Source organism: Hyla sarda, chromosome 8 (genome assembly GCF_029499605.1).
Source record: "Hyla sarda isolate aHylSar1 chromosome 8, aHylSar1.hap1, whole genome shotgun sequence".
Lineage (NCBI taxonomy): Eukaryota > Metazoa > Chordata > Amphibia > Anura > Hylidae > Hyla > Hyla sarda.
In genome coordinates, this window is record NC_079196.1 from 153,966,485 (window position 1) to 153,993,519 (window position 27,035).

Sequence of the window (27,035 nt, forward strand, 5' to 3'; positions counted from 1 at the left end):
CATGGTTTTGCTTTTACATTTTTAGCCAAATGCATGGCATCAGCATGGTAGGAGGAATCACCCACTTAACATTCTTAGTTATAGTTGTAATTCAAGCAAAATACCAGATTCTATGAATAACCCACAATGGAACCCATATTGGCCTTAACTGTGATAGATGGTGTCAGAAGCTATAGAACACATCCTAAAATCAGTCATATAGACTCACCATTAATGTCATGGTCTTTAATCTTTATATCATGAGGTCATCAGCTTTTTATTTACTTTTAGGCACTTTGTTTTTAGATAAAAAGACTAAATGTCACAGGTGGGACAATCATTTATGATATTTACTTTAGAGACTCATTTATACAAGAAATGTATCAGTTAGATAAAGCTGAATTTACATTGTGTTTTAGCCTTCCATCGGAGATATACCCTAGGAGTTCTCACTACATATACCTCATGAGGAAGGCTGCAGATATATTGCCTGATCTAGATGAAATTGAATGATATGACGTTTAATATTTGGAAAGTTATCAAATATGTACAGTCCATATGCAGTAAAAGACCCTATATGCATAGTTATAACATCGCAACTTCTAAAGGTAAGCTGAATTTGGCTATATCGTCAACTTGTCTCTCCTTCTCCTAAGAGGCCTCAGGAAGCTCAGGAGAAGAGGAAGGAGATCACTATTCCTCTTCCTCTGGATACTTCACTAATGGTGTCAATAAATGGACAATGATGTCCCTAAAGCTTACCAAAGCATTAATGGAAATGATATATGTCATACTTTAGCATCCACCCTCCATAGGCTAATGTGATGCTTCGTCAGATAAGTTTTTTTTTTTTTAAAGGATCAGGTTGGAGGAAATATTAGAGGCGGCTATCCTATTTAGTCATTTCAATTTTGTCAGTATACTGATGTATACAGGTCACACAGATGCCAAAAGAGCACTCTTCTAGCCTCTATCTGGCGAAAGAAGCCTGTAGATATATTTACTATGTATGTCAGGAGCTACATACTTGCTAAATAAAGAGAAAATACACAGTGTGAACCCAGCCTAAGTATGAGCATTAGCAATGATAACTGCCTTAAAGGAAAACGGTCATCCTATTCACCCACACTAAATCCAATACACTGGGATATAGTGTGGGTGAATAGGAGACCGATGAGGGGTATACATACCTGCAAAGTGGACATCTGTCCCTCCAAAGATCGGCTTCCATCTTTCCAGAATTGCGTGCTGGAAGTGGGCCCGCAAGCTTCCTTTGAATATTCATTGTTGCAGGTCATGTGAGCGCTCAGTCGGTGCAGTGGTCACGTGACCTGCACAATGAATATTCAAATCTAGCTGGCGGGCCCACCTCCAGTAAGCAATTCAAGGAAGATGGAAGCCGATCTTTGGAGGGACAGATGTCCACTTGCAGGTACATATAGCAGTCAGTGACCTCTCATCGTTCTCCTGTTCACCCACACTATAACCCAGTGTATTGGGTTTAGTGCGGCTGAACAGGATGACCGTTTTCCTGAACTGTTTGATTTTTTACAGAAGCCATTTAATGCAAATATGTGACTGGGAAATTGTTTGCACATAGTTATTTTAAAAAGAGGTCCTTAAGTGTTGTGATATTTAATATGTTTGCATTATTAATACATTTGGACAATAACCTTAGTTAGTCTCACATAGTCCCGCATAAGTCTCTTTGATATATTTTTTTTATACAATTCTATTTATTTAGTTGTTTACATGACTACATTTATTTTATTGGGAAAAAAAAAGTATATGGACAACCTCAATGTTTACAGAATTCAAGGCACATTTATGCCCAAATGCACAAATGTTTTAAAAAGCCAATAATACAAGTTAATCTAATGGGATAAAGCATTTGTGTTATTTTGTAGCATGGCACAAATGTTTTTAATAAGCTACATTTTCATTTTCAGTAATGCAGGGAATATAATTTATGGCTGTGGTTTACATTTTTGATTTGTTATTATATGATTGAATATTCAAGGGATAACTGTACACTGAATATATCAGATGTGGCAGCCCCATGCATTTTGAAGCAAAACATTCACAAAATGACCCAAAGAGGTAAGCTATATTTGTTATTTTTTCCTTTTTTTTTTCTTTTTCCTTTTTTTTTTTTTTTTTTTTTTGCAGATGCAAAATGATAAAAACATATTAAAATAAAAGGCATAAAGGCAAACTTATTTTGCTATTTTGCCTAACAGAAAACAAAACATAAACCTAAAACACTGCGAATATATTAGCAGATATGCACAAAATAACTAAAAAAGAACACATTTTTGAACCATGTTACAAAGAAAAGATCAGTATCCAGAAAAATGTAAGGAATTAAGCAAAAAGATAAAAGGATCAAACAAGACATTTCATTGAACAATAGAAATACATTAAAGGCACCGCCCACTTAGAATTTTTTTCCAGTCATAAGCAAGTGAAAATAGGCAAACATAGACTGATAAAGAAGTTAAAACAGACAGTGCAGAATACTTTCCCCAATTGTTTATATGTGGAACATATGGAAAGGAAGAACATGTTGATTTTCTTTATCTTCCAAGATTTCTTCTCCAATGGAAAAATTCTTATTGTCTTGTCTTTTTTGCTGAAAGTTTATCTTACCTTATTATAGTTAAATAGTCCATTTTTAAAATTTCTGAACTTTCCATCAATAAGAAAGACTCCATTCTCTTTTTTATGTAACAGTCTTATTGAGGTTCTTGACCATTTATTTTTTTTTGCTTCTTATAGATGGAAAGGCCTTGGTTCAGATGGATTTTCACAGATGTGCAAAGAGATGATAATGAAAAGAATCATTCTCGTAACAATTCCCCTTTTTTAGTTGCTTTTTTTTTTTTTACAAAAATAGTGGCCCTCGTAACTACCACGTCAGCACGTCTTCTTCAGCAATTCAGAACAACCATGTTCATTTTTGCAGAGATGAAGGCTCTGTTGTGCTACTCCATATCAGAAAATTGAAATCTCTAGTTTTTATGTAATTTTTTTAGAAAAGCATAGGCAAAAGTTTTTTTTTTCTTTAACCTTCATTGTGAAGTAAAAAATGGAGTCCCTAATTGCTTTCCTCTACTGTATTGCTGGACACAAAAAACCCAATCTGTTCGTCACGATCTTCAGCATACGAGGACATCCATTTCTACCCTTAAATAATATTTGATTCCAGTAGGATCAACTTTGTATATTTCAGACAGTTACTTCTGTTTTGCTGTTTGTTACAAAGTATGGCTGTGAAGGACCATAGTGCTGATTTTGCGATGGTATATGTTCATTTACTGATTCTACTGGGCAATGCTTCTTTGCTGCATAGGCCTGCCTCCGCAGGGAATGCTCGGTGTGGTCCCAGGTTTTGTAATCAGGATTATACGATGAGGACAATGGATGATTATGTAATTTGGTGACTTTGGATTTCTGTCCATTTAATTTTAATGTGCCACCAAGTGTGCCACCCAAAGTACCACCACTGAGGGTGCCGCCTAGTGTACCACCACCGAGGGTTCCACCCATTGACCCACTAAGTGTGCCACCCATTGAGCCACCAAGTGTGCCTCCTAATGTGCCACCAAGAGTGCCACCCAGTGAACCACCAAGAGTACCACTCATTGTGCCACCATGAGTGCCACCTTCAGGACTGTAAGATCTTTCTTGTTCCACACGGACTGGATGTAAAGGAAGGCTTCCCTTTGCTGCTAGCTCTGCAAGGTGCCTCCGTTTTGAATAGAAGTCTTCATTTCCCTTTTCAGCTGTAAAAATAAAATATGAGATTAATATATAATAGAAATAAACATTTTACAAACAAAATACACACATTTTACAAATGACTAAGACATACAACAGTATGATAGAAGTCAAAATGTAAAAGATGTTTTCCAATTGACCTTTTTTTTACCTTTGTAACTATGAAACTATACAATTGTACCAACCCATTTAACAAAGTCTCCTGGATGTCCTACAGCAGTAGGGCTAAATTCCTGGAACAAGGAATAAGAGAGCTAATTAGAAGTATCTGAGCAATTAAGAACAATAATACTCTATGAAGAGGACACAGAATTAACTATTGGGGGAATTTATTGTTCCCTTTGCCAATGCAGAGTGGCAAAATTGGACAAAATTGCACGCGCCGGAGCTGTAAGATTTAAAGTGCACCCATAAGTGAAGTAAAACCTGTGGCTCATTGATAAATTCCTCCACCTCCCACACTTCCCTGCCAGATATTTGTTGCCCTAGAGCCTGAGAGAAAGCATTCCTGTGATTGTCTTGTCATGTCTTGCCCTTTGCTCCGTGACCTGACCTTGCTCCTTTGCCGCCTGCCTACTGACCGTTTGCTACGTTCCTGACTACGCTACTGTTCCGCCTGCCCTGACCTTCTGCTATCCAACCACGAGCTGCCTTATTCCTCCTGTGCCCCGAATTCCTCTGCCGCCTATGTGGTCGAGCCATGCCAGGGGCAGAAACCTGGGTGCCACCTGCCGCAGCAAGTCCATCCTGCTTTGCGGAGGGCTCTGATGAAAACCAGCGGCACCTTAGACTCCGCTACTGTTCCTGTCTTCTGAAACGTGAGTGTTACAATAACTGTATGGGCCACTGTTTCACTCTTACGCAGTGAGGTATTCCTGTATTGGCATAGAGTAGGCATTTACAACATAAGCCACTTTTTACATTCTATAATGTGATATACTGTTGGTGTTGGTTTACCTTTCTGAAAGTACTCCTGAGGATGCCAGCTCATGTCAATGTTGGGCAGTTTGACGATGTATGTCCCGTAATGGGACACTTGACGTAATGGGCAAATCATTTGTGCACCATATTGCTGCCTCTAGGAGCAGAAGTATGGGGAAAAATAAAAACTGTCTGTTCTCTGCTAAGACACTTCTGCATGGAGGTTCAGTCCTTAATTAACCCCTTAAGGACTTAGGATGTTGACCGCCGTGTCTGGAAACGAAATTAAACGCTTCCTGGCAGCTCAGTTGGGCTGATCGGGATATCGCGATAAAATCGCAATGTTCCGATCAGCTGGGACGCAGGCGGAGGTCTCCTTACCTGTGTCTGCGGCGTCCGATCGGGGTTTTATTGATCCAAGCCTGATCTACAGGCTTGAGCAATCGATCCCCTATCTCATTGATCAGGGCAGAGCTATGGCTCTGCAGGGATCAGCATAGGAGATCAGTGTGTGCAGTGCTATAGCTCCCTATGGGAGCTATAGCACTGCAAAAAAAAAGTGAAAAAAAAGTTAACAAAGGTCATTTAACCCCTTCCCTAATAAAAGTTCAAATCACCCCCCTTTTCCCATAAAAAAAAAACTGTGTAAATAAAAATAAACATATGTGGTATCGCCGCATGCGTAAATGTCCAAACTATAAAAATATATCATTAATTAAACCGCACGGTCAATGGCGTACGCGCAAAAAAAATTCCAAAGTCCAAAATAACATAGTTTTGGTTGCTTTTTATATCATGAATACAAAAATTGTACCGCTAAAAACGTCAGATTATGGCGCAAAAAATTAGTCCTCATACCAACCCATACGCAGAAAATAAAAAAGTTATAGGGATCAGAAGATGACTATTTTAAACGTATACATTTCCGTGCATGTAGTTATGATTTTTTCCAGAAGTACGACAAAATCAAACTTACATTAGTAGGGTATCATTTTAATCGTATGGACCTACAGAATAAAGAGAATGTGTCATTTTTACAGAAAAATGTACTGCATCCAAAAGTTACAAACTGGCATTTTTTCTTCAATTTCATCGCACAATGATCTTTTTTTCCATTTCGCTGTAGATTTTTGGGAAAATGACTAATGTCACTGCAAAGTAGAATTGGTGGCGCAAAAAATAAGCCCTCATATGGATTTTTAGGTTAAAAATTGAAAGGGTTATGGTTTTTAAAAGGTGAGGAGGAAAAACGAAAGTGCAAAAAATGAAAACCCCTCAGTCCTTAAGGGGTTAAGAGGATTGTAGGGATCCAGTTCCCTCTTGATCCGGTGGCCTACCTCCTGAATCTTCTGATTGCAAATTTGAACAATGGCCAAGTCAAATCTATTTTGGCCACTTCAAAGTGTTTACTAGCACAATGGTGGAAAGTACTGAGGCTTCACCTATCCCAGCATTACTCAGGAGAATGAGAGAATTAAGGCAAATGGAGTTTCTCTCTACATTCCCCTCTTCCAGAAGGTGTGGCAACCATGGAATCTGTTTGATGGTGGTCCTGTCACAACATAATCTCTGTGGGAGGTACTTGTGGACATACAGATAAGCGGGCTCTTTCTTAGTCTAATTCTTTCCTGTCTAATACTTTTCTATCTCTTTCTCATCTCTGGATTTTTAATTGTTTGTTTTAGATTAAAGGGGTAATCCGGTGGAAAAAGAAAATGTCATATTAACTGTCTCCAGACATTTAAACAGATATGTAAATTACTTCTATTAAAAATTCTTAACCCTTCCAGTATTTATAAACTGCTGTATGCTCCAGAGGGAGTTGAGTAGCTATTTTTTGTCTGACCACAGTGCTCTCTGCTGACACCTCTGTCTGTGTCAGGAACTGTCCAGAGTAGGAGAAAATCCCCATTGCAAACCATTCTGCTCCAGACAGTTCCTGACATTGACACAGGTATCAGCAGAGAGCACTGTGGTCAGACTGAAAAGAACAACTCAACTTCCTCTGCAGCATACAGCAGCTGGTAAGTACTGGAAGGATTACGATTTTTTAATCGAAGTACAGTGGTCCCTAAAGTTACAATATTAATTGGTTCCTGGATGTCCATTGTATGTTGAAACCATTGTATATTGACATTATAACTCTATTTAAACCTGGTAATTGGTTCTGAAGCCACCAAAATGTCATCTAAAAATCGGAAAAAGTGAGGATTAAACACAAATAAGTACATAACTAATATAGATAAAGCAAGTCCTTACATATAAAAGTAAGAAAGAGCTACTGGGAGCTGTAAATCACTCTCTATGTGGAGGACAGGAGCATCTTCAGGTCCAGAACACGCAATGTACAGAACACGCAATGTAAAAAAGTAAAAAAGTTAAGAGTAGTACAGAACATATAATACCTCCATGTACTGTAGGGGGCGCTAGCAGACAGGAATTCAGTGTATACGCTTGTTACGCCTAGCGCTCCGGGTCCCCGCTCCTCCCCGGAGCGCTCACGGCGTCTTTCTCCCTGCAGCTCCCCGGTCAGTCCCGCTGACCGGGAGCGCTGCACTGTCATGGCCGTTGGGGATGCGATTCGCACAGCGGGACGCGCCCGCTCGCTAATCGCATCCCAGGTCACTTACCCGTTCCCGTCCCCTGCTGTCATGTGCTGGCGCGCGCGGCTCCGCTCTCTAGGGCGCGCGCGCGCCAGCTCCCTGAGACTTAAAGGGCCAGTGCACCAATGATTGGTGCCTGGCCCAATTAGCTTAATTGGCTTCCACCTGGTCCCTGACTATATCTAACCTCCTCCCATGCACTCCCTTGCCGTATCTTGTTGCCCTTGTGCCTAGTGAAAGCGTTTTGTGTGTCTAAAGCCTGTGTACCAGAACTTCTGCTATCCACCCTGACTACGAACCTTGCCGCCTGCCCCCGACCTTCTGCTACGTCCGACCTTGCTTCTGTCTACTCCCTTGTACCTCGCCTATCATCAGCAGTCAGAGAGGTGAGCCGTTGCTAGTGGATACGACCTGGTCACTACCGCCGCAGCAAGACCATCCCGCTTTGCGGCGGGCTCTGGCGAAAACCAGTAGTGACTTAGAACCGGTCCACTAGCACGGTCCACGCCAATCCCTCTCTGGCACAGAGGATCCACCTCCTGCCAGCCGGCATCGTGACAGTAGATCCGGCCATGGATCCCGCTGACGTCCCTCTGCCTTATATCTCTGATATCACCACGGTGGTCGCCCAGCAATCCCGACAGATCGCCCATCTAACCCACCAGCTGTCGGAAGTATTCACCATTGTGCAGCAACTTCAGTCGCAACTTCAGCAGCAATCATCTCCTCCGCCAGCTCCTGCACCCCTTCCGCAGCGAGTGGCCACTCCTAGCCTCCGCCTGTCCTTGCCGGACAAATTTAATGGGGACTCTAAGTTTTGCCGTGGCTTCCTTTCGCAATGTTCCCTGCACATGGAGATGATGTCGGACCAGTTTCCTACTGAAAGGTCTAAGGTGGCTTTCGTAGTCAGCCTTCTGTCTGGAAAAGCCCTGTCATGGGCCACACCGCTCTGGGACCGCAATGACCCCGTCACTGCCTCTGTACACTCCTTCTTCTCGGAAATTCGAAGTGTCTTTGAGGAACCTGCCCGAGCCTCTTCTGCTGAAACTGCCCTGCTGAACCTGGTCCAGGGTAATTCTTCCGTTGGCGAGTACGCCATACAATTCCGTACTCTTGCTTCTGAACTATCCTGGAATAATGAGGCCCTCTGCGCGACCTTTAAAAAAGGCCTATCCAGCAACATTAAAGATGTTCTGGCCGCACGAGAAACTCCTGCTAACCTGCATGAACTCATTCATCTAGCCACTCGCATTGACATGCGTTTTTCTGAGAGACATCAAGAGCTCCGCCAGGAAAAAGACTTAGATCTCTGGACACCTCTCCCACAGTCTCCACTGCAATCTGCGCCTAGGCCTCCCGCCGAGGAAGCCATGCAAGTGGATCGGTCTCGCCTGACCCTGGAAGAGAGGAATCGCCGTAAGGAAGAGAATCTTTTTCTGTACTGTGCCAGTGCCGAACATTTTTTGGTGGATTGCCCTATCCGTCCTCCACGTCTGGGAAACGCACGCTCGCACCCAGCTCTCGTGGGTGTGGCGTCTCTTGATGCTAAGTCGGCTTCTCCACGTCTCACGGTGCCTGTACGGATTTCTACTTCAGCCAGCTCTTCCCTCTCAGCCGTGGCCTGCCTGGACTCTGGTGCTTCTGGGAATTTTATTCGGGAGTCCTTGGTGAATAAATTCCGCATTCCGGTGACCCGTCTTGTCAAGCCACTCCACATTTCCGCGGTCAACGGAGCCAGGTTGGATTGCACCGTGCGTTACCGCACGGAGCCCCTCCTAATGTGCATCGGACCTCATCACGAGAAAATTGAATTTTTTGTCCTTCCCAATTGCACTTCCGAAGTTCTCCTTGGACTACCCTGGCTTCTACACCATTCCCCAACCCTGGACTGGTCCACTGGGGAGATCAAGAGTTGGGGTCCCTCTTGTTCCAAGGACTGCCTTAAACCAGTTCCCAGTACTCCCTGCCGTGACCCTGTGGTTCCTCCTGTATCCGGTCCCCCTAAGGTCGTTAGGGACTCTGCCTGCCACAGAAAATGCCTCTCCCCCCCTCCCAGTCCCTTCAGGCAAGCCTCTGTGTCCCCTCATGGCTCCCGTCCTTGTGTCTCCCTGCCCCGTGCCAAGCTTCACCCTCTGCCCTCCCTCCCCATTCCTACTCCTGCTGTACTGCCTGCCATTGAGGAAACCATCCATTCCTTCCCGGTGTCCTCATCCCAGGGGAGGCAGTCACCGGACAAAAAAAAGGGGAGACCTAAGGGGGGGGGGTACTGTTACGCCTAGCGCTCCGGGTCCCCGCTCCTCCCCGGAGCGCTCACGGCGTCTTTCTCCCTGCAGCTCCCCGGTCGGTCCCGCTGACCGGGAGCGCTGCACTGTCATGGCCGTTGGGGATGCGATTCGCACAGCGGGACGCGCCCGCTCGCGAATCGCATCCCAGGTCACTTACCCGTTCCCGTCCCCTGCTGTCATGTGCTGGCGCGCGCGGCTCCGCTCTCTAGGGCGCGCGCGCGCCAGCTCCCTGAGACTTAAAGGGCCAGTGCACCAATGATTGGTGCCTGGCCCAATTAGCTTAATTGGCTTCCACCTGGTCCCTGACTATATCTAACCTCCTCCCATGCACTCCCTTGCCGGATCTTGTTGCCCTTGTGCCTAGTGAAAGCGTTTTGTGTGTCTAAAGCCTGTGTACCAGAACTTCTGCTATCCACCCTGACTACGAACCTTGCCGCCTGCCCCCGACCTTCTGCTACGTCCGACCTTGCTTCTGTCTACTCCCTTGTACCTCGCCTATCATCAGCAGTCAGAGAGGTGAGCCGTTGCTAGTGGATACGACCTGGTCACTACCGCCGCAGCAAGACCATCCCGCTTTGCGGCGGGCTCTGGCGAAAACCAGTAGTGACTTAGAACCGGTCCACTAGCACGGTCCACGCCAATCCCTCTCTGGCACAGAGGATCCACCTCCTGCCAGCCGGCATCGTGACAACGCTTCAGTAATACAGGAGTTTTACCATTCAATGCCCTTTGGTCAGATCTTCCAGCCATCAACATGTTTCGCAGATCTGACTTTCCATAGCATGACATTGGGTAAAAGGTTTATAATTTCTCTTACAGGAGTACTCCGGTGGAAAACTTTTTTTTTTTTTTTTTTTATCAACTGGTGTCAGAAAGTTAAACAGATTTGTAAATTACTTCTATTAAAAAATCTTAATCCTTCCAGTGCTTATAAGCTGCTAAATACTACAGAGGAAATTCTTTTCTTTTTTGAACACAGAGCTCTCTGCTGAATCACGAGCACAGTGCTCTCTGCTGACATCTCTGTCCATTTTAAGAACTGTTGTGAGTAAGAGAAAATCCCCATAGCAAACATATGCTGCTCTGGACAGTTCCTAAAATGGACAGAGATGTCAGCAGAGAGCACTGTGCTGGTGATGTCAGCAGAGAGTGTTTGGAAGCATATATGGTTTATCTGCTCTCTTTTATTTTTCTTCTACCTGTTGAACTCAGATATGTACGTCACATGTCTTTTCCTGTTATGTATTCTTTGGAAAAATTGCAAAACTTTTTCAAAAATAAACAGTTATATAAAAAAAACTGGCAATCAAAAAATCTTGCACCCCACCTCAAATGTAAAATGGTGCAATTTTTTTAAACGCACACAGAATGCACAGGCATTTAAAAACCTTTAAAAATAAATAAAAACATCTGAGTGGAGGAAATGTAAATCCTCATACACTCACCTCACGGGAGTGAACAGTAGCAACTGGGGACCCTTAGATAGAGTTATTGCAACACAAATTCCCTAAGACAAAATAGCAATATCTAAGAAATAGTATCTGTAAGAAAAAATGCTAGCAACACAATAGTACTAAGATCAAAATATAAAAAAGAACAAAAAAACATAGGGGTGATTATAGAAGGTTTTACATTTCCTCAACATTTATACTATGTAAAATTGCTAAAATGTATACTATTTAAAATTTGGTGTGCAAGATTTTATGATTACCAATCTTTTCTCTTTCTTTATACTTTGTTTACTTGAATTTGTATGTGTAGCCAGGCCCATCCATATTTGTATTTCTAGGAGAGGAAGGGACATACAGCCCCTGGTGTTTTAGATATTGTATTATTTAAGCAGATATGTACTGTGTAGGTAGCACTCTGAAGGGCAACCACACTAGCAGACTATTGTATTAAGCCTACACTAATTATGACTTTCTTTATGGATCGCTTTAGCTCCTGTATATATACTGTAGGTCACATTTCTTGTACTGACTGTAATCATTTTGTTGTATTTTTTTAGATGTCCAAGTCTTTTTCCGCTGGGAACTGGGCCAAAAAGTCCAGACACAGAGACTGCCATCTATGTCACCAGCCTTTACCTGGGAACTGTCTGATGATATGTGTGCAACATGCAACTGCTCAGCAAAAGGACAAACTGTTCCAGAGTCTCAACAGTTCTTTACTTAGTTCAAAGGGCAATTTTCTTAAATGCTAAAAGACTTCCAGGCTCCTCAAAAGAGGAGTAAGATGGCTGAGAGAAACCCCTCTCTAGTTCCTGTTACATCTTCAAGTTCCTTTGAAGAGTTCCTCTGATAGGTTGGATGACTGTGATATGGGGTTACCTGAGGACCACTATATCTTCTACGACCGGGAAGAAGAGGACGGCACACAGCAGGTGGCGGTGAAACGAAAATCCTTTATTCGGAGCAAAGTGTCACAACGTGCAGGTTAAAAGCCCGTCAGCCAGCAGGAGGTTATAGCCATTTCACGCCTGTAAGGCGTTTCTTCAGACCACTCCTACCTCACCTGCCAGGGCGGTTAAATACTCACACGCCCATGACGTAGGTGAGGTGAGGTGTTTACAAAAAAACAGTGATTAAAAACAAATTAAAACCACATATCAACTAATAGTAAACTATTAATGCGACGTGCAACTACTTATCGGAGTTGTAGAAAGTAAATGTATACATCAGAGTACATTAAATAAATACGCTAAGATCCAACCTGTCATTCGTTCCAAGCTCCCCTTCCGCATTGGTACGGAGGATCCACTTCGCCTCCCGCTGCAGTAGGTATTTCCTTCTTTCTAACCAATTTTGTATGTTTCTTTCTGAAAACTTGTTTTTAACTAAAACGTCCCTAAGATTTTTCCCTCTTTTGAACATTATGAGGGGCCTATTTTTTGTAAAAGGTGCTAATTCGGAGTCGCCTTGTAACAAAAACCAGTTGTTTAAAATAGATTTTTTGATCTCTGAGGCTACTGGACTAAATTGAAAGGCGAACGAGAATCTGTAAGCCTCACTAGACTCTTGTGAATCCTGACCAGAACACAATTGGAGGCCTGCATTAGTGGTTTTACTTGTCTGACCTTTTCTCTTTTTCCAGAGTAGATCCCTACGTGACAATTTCTCAGCTTTTTTCATAGCAATATCCAAGACGGCTGCGGGGTAACCCCGATTGCGCAAACGTTGTTTTAGTTCAGCCGCTTGTATAGCATAATCTTCGGGTTCGCTATTAATGCGTTTCAATCTGAGAAACTGTCCATAGGGATTGGGAACTGCTTTTTTGGTGTGTTCTGGGTGATAACTCTGGAAGTGTAAGAGGGAGTTGCAAGCAGTGGGTTTGCGATAGCCAACCGTGGTTAGTTTACCGTCCTTAAACTTAATGAGGACATCTAGAAATTCTAACTCGCTGCCTCCTATCTTATAAGTAAACTTTAAATTCATGTTGTTCATCGTGTTAAGGGCGGAAACGAAGTCCACAAAGGTGGACTCAGTGTCCGTCCACACGATGAACACATCATCAACAAATCTTCTGTAACTATGTACAAACTTGAGAAAGGGATTTAGTCTCGAAAAGACGAAAGTCTTTTCAAAAATAGCTACATAGAGGTTGGCCAGCGTGCACGCCACGGGTGTGCCCATGACCACGCCTCCAGTTTGGGCATACCAAGTGTCGCCGAACTTGAAGGTGTTGCCTGACAAGATAAAATGTAAAGCATCACAAATGAAATCAATGTATTGAGGACTTCTATTAGTACAATTTAGCAGATCACGGATCAATGAGATGCTCAAATCCTGGGGAATGCTGGTATAGAGACTCTCAATGTCTATTTACGCGAGAAGACAATGCTCAGGCCAGACAGCATTCTCCAGGGTCTGGAGGAACCCATTGGTGTCCTTCACCAGTGCAGGTATTTCCAGCAACAGGGGGTGTAATAACCAGTCAACAAATTTTGACAAGGGTTCAGTTAGAGAACCCACCCCGGAGACGATGGGTCTCCCGGGTGGGTTCTCCACTGTCTTATGAATTTTTGGAAGAAAGTACCAGTGTGCAGGCCTAGGGTATAACGGAAAAAGTTTTTCTGCAGTTTTTTTTAGAGAGCACTCCCCTTTCAGTATACATTCTTAACAATGATTGTAATCTAGCTGTAAGTTTGATCAGAGGATTATCGGATAATTTACAGTAATATCTATTGTCTTCTAGTTGTCTCAAAGCTTCCTTTTGATAATAGTCCCTAGTAAGAAGGACTACTCTGGAAAAAGAGAAAAGGTCAGACAAGTAAATCCACTAATGCAGGCCTCCAATTGTGTTCTGGTCAGGATTCACAAGAGTCTAGTGAGGCTTACAGATTCTCGTTCGCCTTTCAATTTAGTCCAGTAGCCTCAGAGATCAAAAAATCAATTTTAAACAACTGGTTTTTGTTACAAGGCGACTCCGAATTAGCACCTTTTACAAAAAATAGGCCCCTCATAACGTTCAAAAGAGGGAAAAATCTTAGGGAGGTTTTAGTTAAAAACAAGTTTTCAGAAAGAAACATACAAAATTGGTTACCTAGCTCCATCTCCCATGGTAACCACCGTTGTGGAAATTGTAATTGGTGTAATTTTATCTGCACTGATAAACATTTAACATTAGGAGGAGTAACTGTACAGTTTAAAGATCCCTTCTGCTGCAGAACATCTTTTGTGGTGTATGGCATTAAATGCCAGTGCCACAGATTTTATATAGGGTGCACCATCCGCTCCCTGAATACACGTTTTAGAGAGCATATCCATTCCCTCAAAACCTGTAAAGGTTCCCCCCCGTTTAATTAACCACGTTTGGGATTCGCACAATGGCGACCCAAAATGCTTGCGGTTTTTTGGGATAGAACGGGTTAAACTAGTGGAAGGTTTAGAAAGAAGGAAATACCTACTGCAGCGGGAGGCGAAGTGGATCCTCCGTACCAATGCGGAAGGGGAGCTTGGAATGAATGACAGGTTGGATCTTAGAGTATTTATTTAATGTACTCTGATGTATACATTTACTTTCTACAACTCCGATAAGTAGTTGCACGTCGCATTAATAGTTTACTATTAGTTGATATGTGGTTTTAATTTGTTTTTAATCACTGTTTTTTGTAAACACCTCACCTCACCTACGTCATGGGCGTGTGAGTATTTAACCGCCCTGGCAGGTGAGGTAGGAGTGGTCTGAAGAAAGGTACCGGCGGATCCACGCTGCATACAGGTCCGTACCTCCGCTTCTTACTGCATCTCCTCTATTGTGAACATTTCCGTTGTGAGGGAATGCATAGACACCTGTGCCGATCGCTCTGCCTATAGTGTTGAACTATATCTTCTACCACTACTTGAGAACCAAAATGTCTTCTACCAGTACCTGAGAAGCACTATCTCTTCTACCACTACCTGAGGACCACTATCTCTTTTACCACTACCTGAGCACCACTATCTCTTTCATAAGAAAGGTTTGTCTAAATTGCTAAAAGTGCTTATGGACACCGTAGAATCTGATAAAAACTTTAGCAGAATTATGTTCTGTATTATTTTCTCCTGTCCCAGACTACAGCTTTCAAAGCCCACACTTAACACATAGTTAGAGATGGACTGGCTTAAAATGGATAAGAGGTTGATGTGGGTTCCAAGTTCAAAGCCTTCTACAAAGTAGATGACCCTAATTCTGCAAAAGAGTTTGAATTCCCCTCAAAGATCAACCTGGTGGCAGTTAGGCTGGCCTAGTCAAATCACTAAAGATTGAGCTTAGTCAGATCACTAAAGATCAGATCGCGGGGGGGAATATATTACAGTAAAAATCCTCCATATAATTGACAGCTGAATTCTCGTGTGATGCCCTCATTGGACTCCTTATCTATCCTCTAGAAGTCTCTTTGAGTAATTCCATTATAAAAGGCTTATAGATCGAAAAGTGGTAAGACAATCTTCTGTCTAATCCCAATTAATTACAGGACATTTAAAAAATATTAATTAGGATAAAGGGGCATCTATTCCTGGTTCCATTAAGAAGGAACCTTCTAGACAGATATACCAAAGGTTCAGATCTCAAATCCCCTAGGTGCAGATGGACTGGGCATCACATTAGGTTTTACTTGCAATGAAGAAAGGAAAAAGCAGATGCACTCACTCAGGTAATTTTGCCAGACGAAATCTTTATTTTATATCCATAAAAAGGTACAGCGGGTAGACACAGGGGAGCAGCCTCGCAGCAGGCTGCTCCCCTGCGTCTACCCGCTGTACCTTTTTATGGATATCGAATAAAGATTTCGTCTGGCAAGATTACCTGAGTGAGTGCATCTGCTTTTTCCTTTCTTCATTGCAAGTTGTATACTGCTTGGCTTGGAGTGCACCCTCAGTGTAGACCCACAGGTTTATTGTCACTGGCAGAGGCATTTTCCAGAACGGGATTTAGGTGGATTGCAGTGCCGGATCCACTTTTTGTCTTCCATTAGGTTTTACTGTTTGTGTTCCTCTGGCTCTGCTTTTGTGCATGTCTTTCATTTTCTACATTCAGTGTCAACTTCTGTGTAATTATTTTGTGAGTACTTTGTATTTTGTCCTTTTTTGTTTGACTGCACTTGCATTTGCATCCTGAGGTCCTATATGTATGTTTGCCTATGCCTATATGTCCCCTATTGTCTGTACTCTTGTGTCAAATGTTAGTGTTTTTTTAAATATCCTTTTTTCTTGACTGAATTCATAAAGATATATATTTTATAGTGATTTGTATGTGTGTTTGGGGTGTGGGGGGGGGGGGTGGGGGGAGGTGTTGGTGTTTATGGTTTAGCAAGTACACTCCACCTACCAAGTGTTTTAGTAGTTTTTTCATTTTGGTAATAACCCAACAGATGAAGACAACATTTTTAATCTACATCTACAGCTAAAAAAAAAGGTAAGAGGTATGATGCCACGCCATCAGATGGGACCTAGACTTTTAAAATTTCCTAAATTAAAAAGGTTTCCAAGGGACAGGTTTTACCTAAACCTCACCAACAATTCTTGAACAATTTATGCAGAAAGGTGCTCCAGAGTGGGCTATCCTCCTTCCCCTTCAGATAGGTAAAGGCTAGTCAAGGATTCTCACTGTTCCCAAACCAAATGACATTTTGACATAGATTTGACCTTCCTGAACAATCTTATGCAAGTAAAATGGAGAATATCAGATTGAGCATACCAATTCTGCAACACGGCAAGTTCATGTGTACCATAAATCTCACGGACACTTAATTGCATATCCAAATTCTCCCCTCAAACAAAAGATTCATCTATATCACTGTGAAAATAAGAAACAGCATTTGGCACCTACAATTCTTGTGCCTTCCGTTTGGCCAAACGTGTCTTTTGTGTCAACAGCAGCTCTCTATCTGAAAGGCATATTCATAATACCATGCTTGGATGACTGTCTAGAACCTGTGATATCAACACAGAGAGTAATAAGTGTTTTGGGTATGCTGACATCTACAATAGACAGAGTGGCTTGAGCCAGGACTCACATTAGGCTGTCACAGAGAAAAATCATTTCAGCATGGGACAGGTGCCAGGAATTCTTTGTATCAGACTCTGGTCATTTCCCCAGTCAAATGTCAGAATTTAAAATGGTAAATACAACATTAAAATTTTTCCAGGAGGATCACCCTGATTCACTATCAAAGAATAGTCCTCACTAGAGATGAGCGAATCGAATCTGACAAATCCTAATTCGTTACGAATTTCATGAAAAATTTGATTCACTACAAATGCGAATATCGGCCGAATCGAATTTTTCAGAAATTCTCTCATCTCTAGTCCTTACCATGTATGCATTATCTTCAGGTTGTGGTACCCATGTAGTGAGAAATTTGGTCAAGAATAAATAGTCACCTTCAGAGAAACTAATGTCCTCCAACAGCAGAGAACGGAGGGTGGTGAGGCTGGATTTTTTCTTTCACCAAATCCTGTATCAGAAGGTAGTTATTGTCCAGTCTGACAATATTTCCACAGTGTTTTATCTCAACAAAAAAAGGGATACAAGATGGGACAGGAGTCCAAGCAAATTTGTGCCTTGGGGGAAGCCAATCGAGTGTTTTGGCAATTCACATGAAGGGAGTTTTGAAATGGAATGTGGATATTCTCATACTTTGCTGGTGGAATGAAGCTCAAAATTGACTATCTTCAATCAAGTATGTCAAAGGTTTGGCATCCCAGATAGATGTGTTTGCCAGAGAAAATTTGCTGAAGAAGTTGTGGTCTCTTAGCCCAGCTGATCATCCAGCAGCTTTATTTTTTTGGAAGACAAAGTTTATCAATGCCTTTCTGCCCTCAGTTGTTATTCTAAAAACAATTCAAAAAGTGAGACTGGAGAAGATAAAAGCTATTCTAATACTTTCCCTCTGGCATTGGCAGGCCCTGTTTTCTCTACCCGTCTCTGTCAAACAACAATTTCTGAACATTCGCTTGTCGCCCAGATCTCCTGTCACAGAAGGGAATTCTCTACCTAAACCCCAGCAGATTTCATTTCATGGCATTGAGGATGAACTTTAGGGTGATTGGATAAGTTGCTTGACACATTAGCCCAGTCCCAAAAAAAAGGGTACTAAGAGAACTTATGGCAGAATAAGAATAATTTTAAAATTCCCTTCAGCTTTTTCAGCATGCTTGCCATTTTCTGTTCTTCAATTTCAATTTCTCCAGGAGGGCCTTATAAAGATAAAAAAAAATGAATGGAATACCCTCAAGGTTCTGTTTTCAGCCATCAACTAAAATATGAATGGCATGTTTACAGATCGTCCTAAAAAATCGTCAGAGCAGTGAGAATATGCGTACTGATATCCATCATCCTATTCCATCTTGGGATTTGTCACCTGGTGCTCAAGAAATTAGTTTTACATACTTTTAAACCCTTGGTTTTATCTGACTTTTTAACTTGTTTGCCATATCCTGGGCTAGGAGGGCAAGTGAGATATAGGCCCTATCTTGTAAAGAGCCTAACATCAGAGATATGGGTAATGTATTTACACTAAGAATTATGTTGGGATTCAACCAACCCCTTTCAACCAACAACAAGAAATCATCTTGCCATTGCTTCCAGTGTCAGAAAAAGATCCTTCTGTAGCCCTTTTTGTTGTCAAAAGGGAAGTTATCTGCTATCTGGACCAATCTAAACCCCTCATACTGGTAAAACATGTCGAGAGGAAATAGGGCCTCAAAATCAATCCTCTGCTTTCGCTATCAATAGGAAGGTCAAGATCTGCCTTCTAGCTTTAGAGTACATTCAACACATTCAATGACAGCAACATGAGCTGTCTTCTCAGATTCATCTGAAGACATTTTGTACAGCAGCAACCTAGTTATAACCTTCAACCTTTGTGAGAAATTACAGATTTGATGTGTTTGATGCAAAAGATTTTCTGCCCTTATTTTCTGCTACTTAGTCCCTTTCAGTGCTGCCATAGGATGTAGAGGAAAGGTTAACTTTTGTTGACTGTTTTTTTTTCCTGGAATCCATAGGCAGCACAAATGTTAATTCTTAATTGCTACACTACTGCAGATTAACTCGCTTTTGCATTGTTCCAAGGAACTTAACATTCACCCTTATTGTAAAGCATATAGACTTCAGGAAATGAAATCTACATGTAACAAAATGTAATTTTTACCATTAACAATTTAAAGAATTGCTGTATTGTGATTGTGAGTAAAACAATGTTTCCCTTACCCCAATCTGTTCAGCCATTCCTGAGACATAGTGCAATCTTACAATATGCAAATAAACTCTTAACTGCACTAAAGGGGGGGGGGGGGGGGGTTTGAAGACTATCTGCACTTCTGATGCGTCCCCCGTGTCCTGTTTGCATCGCCATGCTCATCAATATTAATCTGCTGACAAGATAATGAGCAGGACAGCCTGAGTGGGACCCTGGGGATGGTGTCAGAGTTGCAAAACCCACCTCCGGTGCAGTTATGATACCATTGGCATATTGCAAGCTTGTGCTAAATCTCTGATGTCTGAATGGACCATGTCTGAATGGTCTGGGTAAGAAATGCATTGTTTTACTAAGGTCATACCCACTAACCACCTGTATATTCAGGTCAGTGTGGTTGATTAATCTGTCAGTTTCCCTTTAAATGTAATTGTACAGTGAACATATATTACATATATATTCACATTGTGTACAACAAACAGTACTTGTTTATTTCAGTGCTATTTCATTATTTCAGTTTCTATGTGAGATTCTTCAATGTGTAAGAATAACACTTTCTTATGATTCTTAGAAAGCCTTGAATAGTAATTACCACCCATTTGACCTTTTTCTTATATACGCTGGACCGCTGGTTAACAGTTATTTGTTTGTTACACATGAAACTTGCCATAAAAATAGCACTCGTCAGTGTTGAGTGATAATGTTAATGTGACAGTTTGTTGTAGTTGTGCCGACACCTGGTTGTGCAAAATGACATCAAGGCTGGAATAAGATATGCAGATTTGGTGTAATTTTCAATACAGATTTTTTTTCATGGTAAAAACACATGCTGTTGTTTCGTTGCGCTTGTCCATATGCAGGGTGTACTTCTTAAATGTTAAGCTGTTAACTTGTGTATTTTTAAAAATTGCCAATTTTATCAATTATTTTATGGTGTAATGATCACACCAAGACAGGCTTTAGATGCTGTGCTCTGGCCACTCAGGAGTTACAGGTACTGGGCCAATCAGCAGCAGCAGGAGGAGTATTTAATTCCCTGCTCTGTGTCACAGCCTTGCTTGTGATTACAGTTCTTTTTTTTGTGTCTATAGCTTTATTCTGCTGTGTCTTAATTGTTTATTTGACTTTAGCCTGCCATTCTTAGTGTTTTGGCACTGCATTATTTTCTGGTTTTGACTTTGGCCTGTTTGACTCCACTTTGTTTGTCAATCTGTCTATTCCTCTGTTTGCAGTATTGTGTTCCCTAGTTATGCTTTGGTTAACCTGTTGTGGTCCTGACCTGATCCCTGACTTCCATCTTTTGAAGCCCCTGCACTTAGTATAGCGCAGGATCTATTGCCCAGTTGAGAGTCTACTAGCTAGGGCAGATTGTCAAGTAGCCAGAGACAGAGTGTGTGAGATATATTCATGGCCGTAAATGTTGGCACCCGTGAAATTTTTCTAGAAAATGAAGTATTTCTCACAGAAAAGGATTGCAGTAACACATGTTTTGTGTGTATTGGAACTAAACCAAAAAAGGGAGGAAAAAAAGCAAATTGGACGTAATGTCACAACAAAATCCAAAAATGATCTGGACAAAATTATTGGCACACTTTCAAAATTGTGGAAAAATAAGATTGTTACAAGCATGTGATGCTCCTTTAAACTCACCTGGGGCAAGTAACAGGCGTGGGCAATATAAAATCACACCTGAATGCAGATAAAAATGAGAGAAGTTAACTTAGTCTTAGCATTGTCTGTCTGTGTGGGCCACACTAAGCATGGACAACAGAAAGAGGAGAAGGGAACTTTCTGAGGACTTGAGAACCAACATTGTGTAAAAATGTCAACAATCTCAAGTTACAAGTCCATGTCCAGAGATCTAGATTTGCCTTTGTCCACAGTGTGCAACATTATCAAGAACTTTGCAACCCATGGCACTGTAACTAATCTCCCTGGGTGTGGCGGAAGAGAAAAATTTATGAAAGGTGTCCAGGATAGTCCAGATGTGGATAAGCAGCCCCAAACAAGTTCCAAAGATATTCAAGCTGTCCTGCAGGCTCAGGGAGCATCAGTGTCAGCCCGAACTATCCGTTAACATTTAAATGAAAGGAAACGCTATGGCAGCACCCCACTGCTGACACAGAGACATAAAATAGCAAGACTACATTTTTGACAAAATGAACTTGAGTAAGCCAAAATCTTTCTGGGAAAAGGTCCTGTGGACAGATGAGACCAAGATAGAGCTTTTTGGTAAAGCACATCATTCTACTGTTTACCAAAAACTGAATAAGGCCTACAAAGTAAAGAACACAGTACCTACAGTGAAAAATGGTGGAGGTTCAATGATGTTTTGGGGTTGCTTTGCTGCCTTTGGCACTGGGTGCCTTGAATATGTGCAAGGTATCATGAAATCTGAGGATTACCAACGGGTAATGGGAGAAAATCCCCCCCCCCAAAAAAATTTTTTTATTGATTTATTGTACCCCCATCTCTTCTGAGTATGGAAATACCCCAGCTTAGGATGTAAAATGCTCTGCGGTTGAACTACAGTGCTCAGAAGAGAAGGAGTCACATTTGGCTTTTGGAAAGCAAATTTTGCTGAAATGGTTTTTGGGGGGGCATGTCGCATTTAGGAAGCCCCTATGGTGTCATAACAGCAAACAAAAAGAAACAAATGGCATTCTATTTTGGAAACTACACCCCTCGAGGAATGTAACAAGGAGTACAGTGAACCTTAACACCTCACAGGTGTTTGACGACATTTTGTTAAAGTTAGATGTGTAAATGAAAAATAAATTTTTTTTTCACTAAAATGCTGGTTTTACCCCAAATTTTACATTTTTACAAGGGCTAAAAGGAGAAAATTACCCCCAAAATTTGAACCCCATTTCTTTTGAGTATGGGAATACTCCATTTGTGGACATCAAGTGCTCTGCTGGTGCACTACAACGATCAGAAGAGGAGGAGCGTCATTGATCTTTTGGAGAGAGAATTTGGAAGTCAGGGGCCGTGTGCGTTTACAAAGCCCCCCGTGGTGCCAAAACAGTGGCAATGCTCAGAAGAGAAGAAGTGCCATTGGGCTTTTGAAGAGAACATTTTTCCGGAATTGAATGTCATGTGTGTTTACAAAGCCCCCTTGGTGCCAGAACAATGGACCCCCCCCACCATGTGACCCCATTTTAAAAGCTACACCCCTCACAGAATTTAATAAGGGGTGCAGTGAGTATTTACACCCCACTGGCGTTTGACAGATCTTTGGAACAGTGGGCTGTGCAAATGAAAAATTACATTTTTCATTTTCATGGACCACTGTTCCAAAAAGATACCTGTGGGGCGTAAATGCTCACTTTATCCCTTATTACATTCCGTGAGGGGTGTAGTTTCCAAAATGGGGTCACATGTGGGGGGGGGTTCCATTGTTCTGGCACCAAGTGAGCTTTGTAAACACACATGGCATTACATTCCGGAAAAATGTTCTCTTCAAAAGCACAATGGCACTCCTTCTCTTCTGAGCATTGCAGTTTGCCCGTAGAGTACTTAACATTCACATATGGGGTATTTTCTTACTCAGAAGAAATAGGGTTACAAAGTTTGGGGGCCTGTTTTCCTATTTTCCCTTGTGAAAATGAAAAATTTAGGGTAACACCACCATTTTAGTGAAAAAAAAAATATTTTTCATTTTCCAATCCAAATTTAATGAAAATTTGTCAAACACCTGTGGGGTGTTAAGGCTCACTATGCCCCTTGTTACATTCAGTGAGGGGTGTAGTTTCCAAACTGGGGTCATATGTGGGTATTTATTTTTTTGCGTTTATGTCAGAACCGTTGTATAATCAGCCACCCCTGTGCAAATCACCCATTTAGGCCTCAAATATACATAGTGTGCTCTCACTCCTGAGCCTTTTTGTGTATCCGCAGAGCATTTTACGCCCACATATGGGGCAATTCCGAAGAAATTGCGTTACAAATTTTGGGAGTCTTTTTTTCCTTTTACCGCATGTGAAAATAAAAAGTATGGGGTAACACCAGCATGTTAGTGTAAAATGTTTCATTACTTTACACTAACAGGCTGGTGTAGACCCCAACCTTTTCTTTTCATGAGGGGTAAAAGGAGAAAAAGCCTACATTAGGTATTGCATAGGGGCTGACATAGGGGTATTCTATGCCAGTGATTCCCAAACAGGGTGCCTCCAGCTGTTGCTAAACTCGCAGCATGTCTGGACAGTCAGTGGCTGTCCGGAAATGCTGGAAGTTGTTGTCTTGCAACAGCTGGAGGCTCCGTTTTGGAAACCCTGCCGTACGATACGTTTTTCATTTTTATTGGGGGGGGCAGTGTAAGGGGTTTATTTGTAGTGTTTTACCCATTATTATGTGTTAGTGTAGTGTAGTGTTTCTAGGGTACATTCCCACTGGCGGGGGGGGGGGGGGGGGGGGGGTTACGGTGAGTTTCCCGCTAGGAGTTTGTGCTGCAGGAAAGAATTTGCCGCAGCTCAAACTTGAAGCAGGAAACTCACTGTAAATCCGCCCGTGTGAATGTACCCTGTACATTCACATGGGGGGGCAAACCTCCAGCTGTTTCAAAACTACAACTACCAGCATGTACTGACAGACCATGCATGCTGAGAGTTGCAGTTTTGCAACAGCTGGAGGCACACTGGTTGGAAAACCTTCAGTTAGGTTCTGTTACCTAACTCAGTACTTTCCTACCAGTGTGCTCCAGCTGTTGCAAAACTACAGCTCATGTACAAGCATGTACTGATGATTGAAGGGCATGCTGGGAGATGTAGTTATGCAACAGCTGGTGGTATGCAACTACAACTCCCAGCATGCCGAGACAGCTGTTTGCTGTTTGGGCATGCTGGGATTTGCAGTTTTGCACCATCAGGAGGGCTACAGTTTAGAGAACACTGCACAGTGATCTCCAAACTGTGTCCCTCCAGATGTTGCAAAACTACAAATCCCAGCATGCCCAGACAGCAAACTACTGTGTAAGCATGCTAGGAGTTGTAGTTTTGCAACATCTGGAGGGCTACAGTTTAGAGAACACTGTATAGTGGTCTTCAAACTGTAGCCCTCCAGATGTTGCTAGGCAACTCACCAGCTTCCGTAGGAACCAGGTAGTCGCATCCCCGTCCTCTGCTGCCACCGATCACCGCCCGCTGCCGCCACTGATCGCCACCCGCTGCCGCCGCCGCCGCCGATGGGTAAGTGGACCTTCGGTGCCGTTCCCCGTCGGTTCCCCCATTCTGCCCGGGCAGCAGTTGGTGGGCAGAGCATGAGGGACCGAACGCTAAACCCGCCCCCAATCTGCTATTGGTCATTGCTTCTGAACGAACAATAGCAGGGATAGGAGGGGTGGCACCCCTGCCACCTCACTCCTGTCCCTCTAGGGGGATCGTGGGTGTCTTGGACAACCCTGATCCCCATTATTTTCCGGGTCACCGGGTCATTGGAGACCCGTATGACCCGGAAACGCCGCAAATCGCCAGTGTGAATTTCAGGACCCCCTGGGCATTTGCACAGGGTGCCTGCTGATAGACATCAGCAGTCACCCCGGTCCGGTCCCCGTCTGGCCCGCAGAGGGGACCGAAATTCCCACGGGGGTACAGGTACGCCCTTGACCTTAGTCCTTAAGTACCAGGGAGCGAAGGCGTACCTGTATGTCCTTGGTCCCTAAGTGGTTAAGGGTGCCAATAATTTGGTCCTGCCGATTTTTGGAGTTTGGTGTGACATTGTGTCCATTTTTTCCTCCTTTTTTGGTTTAGTTCCAATACACACAAAGGGAATAAACATGTGTATAGCAAAACATGTGTTACTGCAACCCTTTCCTGTGAGTAATACTTCATTTTCTTGAAAAATTTAAGGGGTGCCAACATTTACAGCCATGACTGTATATTAGGGATACACTATTCCCTGCCTCACATGACAGCACTTTAAAGGGGTTATCTGGCCAAAGACATCTTATCCCCTATCTAAACGATAGGGGATTAGATGTCTGATTGCGGGGGGGCTCACCGCTGGGACCTCAAACGATCTCTCTGCAGCACCCACATTCTATGTGGGGCTGAGTCTCCAGTCTTGGAAAGCTCTTTGTTTCCAGGACAGGTATGTTTAATGTAAAGCCATACCCCTTGTGACGTCATGCCACTCCCCCTCCATTCATGTCTATGGAAGGGGGCGTGATGACCATCACGCCCCCTCCCTTAGACATGAATGGAGGGGGCGTGGTGTGACGGCACGAGGGGGCGTGGTATTACATCACATCCCCAAAGTGCTTTCTGAGACTGGAGACGCAGCCCCGCATAGAAAGCTGGTTCTTCTCTTTGGCCGGATAACCCCTTTAACAGCAGCATTTCAGTACATTTTGCATATGTCCAACCGTAGCGCAACTGCAACACAACCACATTGTATCCCTGGATGCAAAAAGAAGACAATGTAAAATGAAAAGACAGATACTTCTTTATTTTGTATCCACTCCTGGGTTTGGCTCAAAAGCTGCATAAAAATGCTGCCACAAAACTGCATGTTTGATTATAACCTAAAACAACTCTTGACTGTAAAAAATTGCTAGTAGAAAGTTGAGTCTCTCATTAATGAATGAATTGGAGATTTCTGAATGAATGACGACATAGTCTTGTGTAGCAGTGTGGTTTAAACCCCTTATGGACACAGCCCCTGTTGGATTTAAGGATGTAGCCAATTTTTGATTTTTGCATTTTAGTTTTTTCCTATTCGCCTTTCAAGAGACATAACTCTTATTTTACCATCCACAGAGTCATTTAAAGGCTTTTCGTTTTCACTACTTTGTAGTGACACCTTTCATTTTACCATAAAATGGTACAGCGAAACCAATAAACAGTATTTGTGGTAAGAAATTGAAAGAAAAATTTCAATTTTTGGAGGATTTAATTTTTACACAGTGTCCTTTAAGGTCAAACTGACATAGTTACTTTATTCTGTGGGTCAATACAATTAAAACGATAGTATAAGAGAAGATAAATGGCACTCACCAGTCTTCAGCGGATACAACATAGAACTTTATTCAAGAAAGGTTCATGTGTGCATACAAACACAGGGAGAGTTGTGGACACCTTCCACAGCGGTTATAGCTATTTCGTGCACTGGACGCACTTCCTCGGACCACTCCCCCACAAACGTCAGAGCAGGTGTTAAATACCTGAATCTTCTGATGCCGGTGGGCATATGCTTTAACAAAACTTTAGGCAAATGTGCAACTAAAAACATACAAAAATGCAATGCGTATATAGAACAGATGACTAAATGAAAATAGCTAGATCATTTTATCATTCAATCCTAGTGTGTCTTGCGCTCTCGCGCGCAATATCCATCTGGCTTCGCTTTGCAGCAAAGCCTGCCACCTGTCAGTGCCATCCCTCACATTAACCCTCTCAATACCAAAAAATTATAACGCTTTAAAATCTCCTTTGTGTTTCTCCTGTACATGTGTTTCTCCAGTACAGCCTTCAGTGGTGAACGCCGGGTGACAGAGGTCTGGTGTCTCTCTTTACTTGGTCCACTTGGTAATTATTCTTTGTACACTTTGTTATCAGTTGGCTCCTTGCTTTTGGTATTTTACTTATCATTCTTTTGCAACCATTAGTAGACACTTGTTTATTTGATACTGCTTTGGGTTTTTACTTTTCCCAAGCTCACTTTATGTAATATTCGGGCCTTCTTATGTGGTTCCTCTCCTCTTACACTTTTTCTATATAGACATATGGCATTTGTGAAGTACTTTGAGCCTACACCAGACCTCCCTTTCTTGCCTTTGTGCTACCGAGT

At 42.4% G+C, this 27,035-nt stretch overlaps 1 protein-coding gene across 1 annotated transcript in view; it reads right to left on the reverse strand.

Annotated features, from left to right (window-relative positions):
- Positions 1-1,283: 1,283 nt before the first annotated feature.
- Positions 1,284-27,035, reverse strand: part of SHISA9 (shisa family member 9) — a 495,309-nt gene continuing 469,557 nt past the window's right edge. Inside the window, exon 4 of the mRNA XM_056536599.1 lies at positions 1,284-3,764. Coding sequence (XP_056392574.1) covers positions 3,208-3,764 — 557 coding nt within the window. The 3' untranslated portion in view covers positions 1,284-3,207. The remainder of the gene's footprint in view (positions 3,765-27,035) is intronic.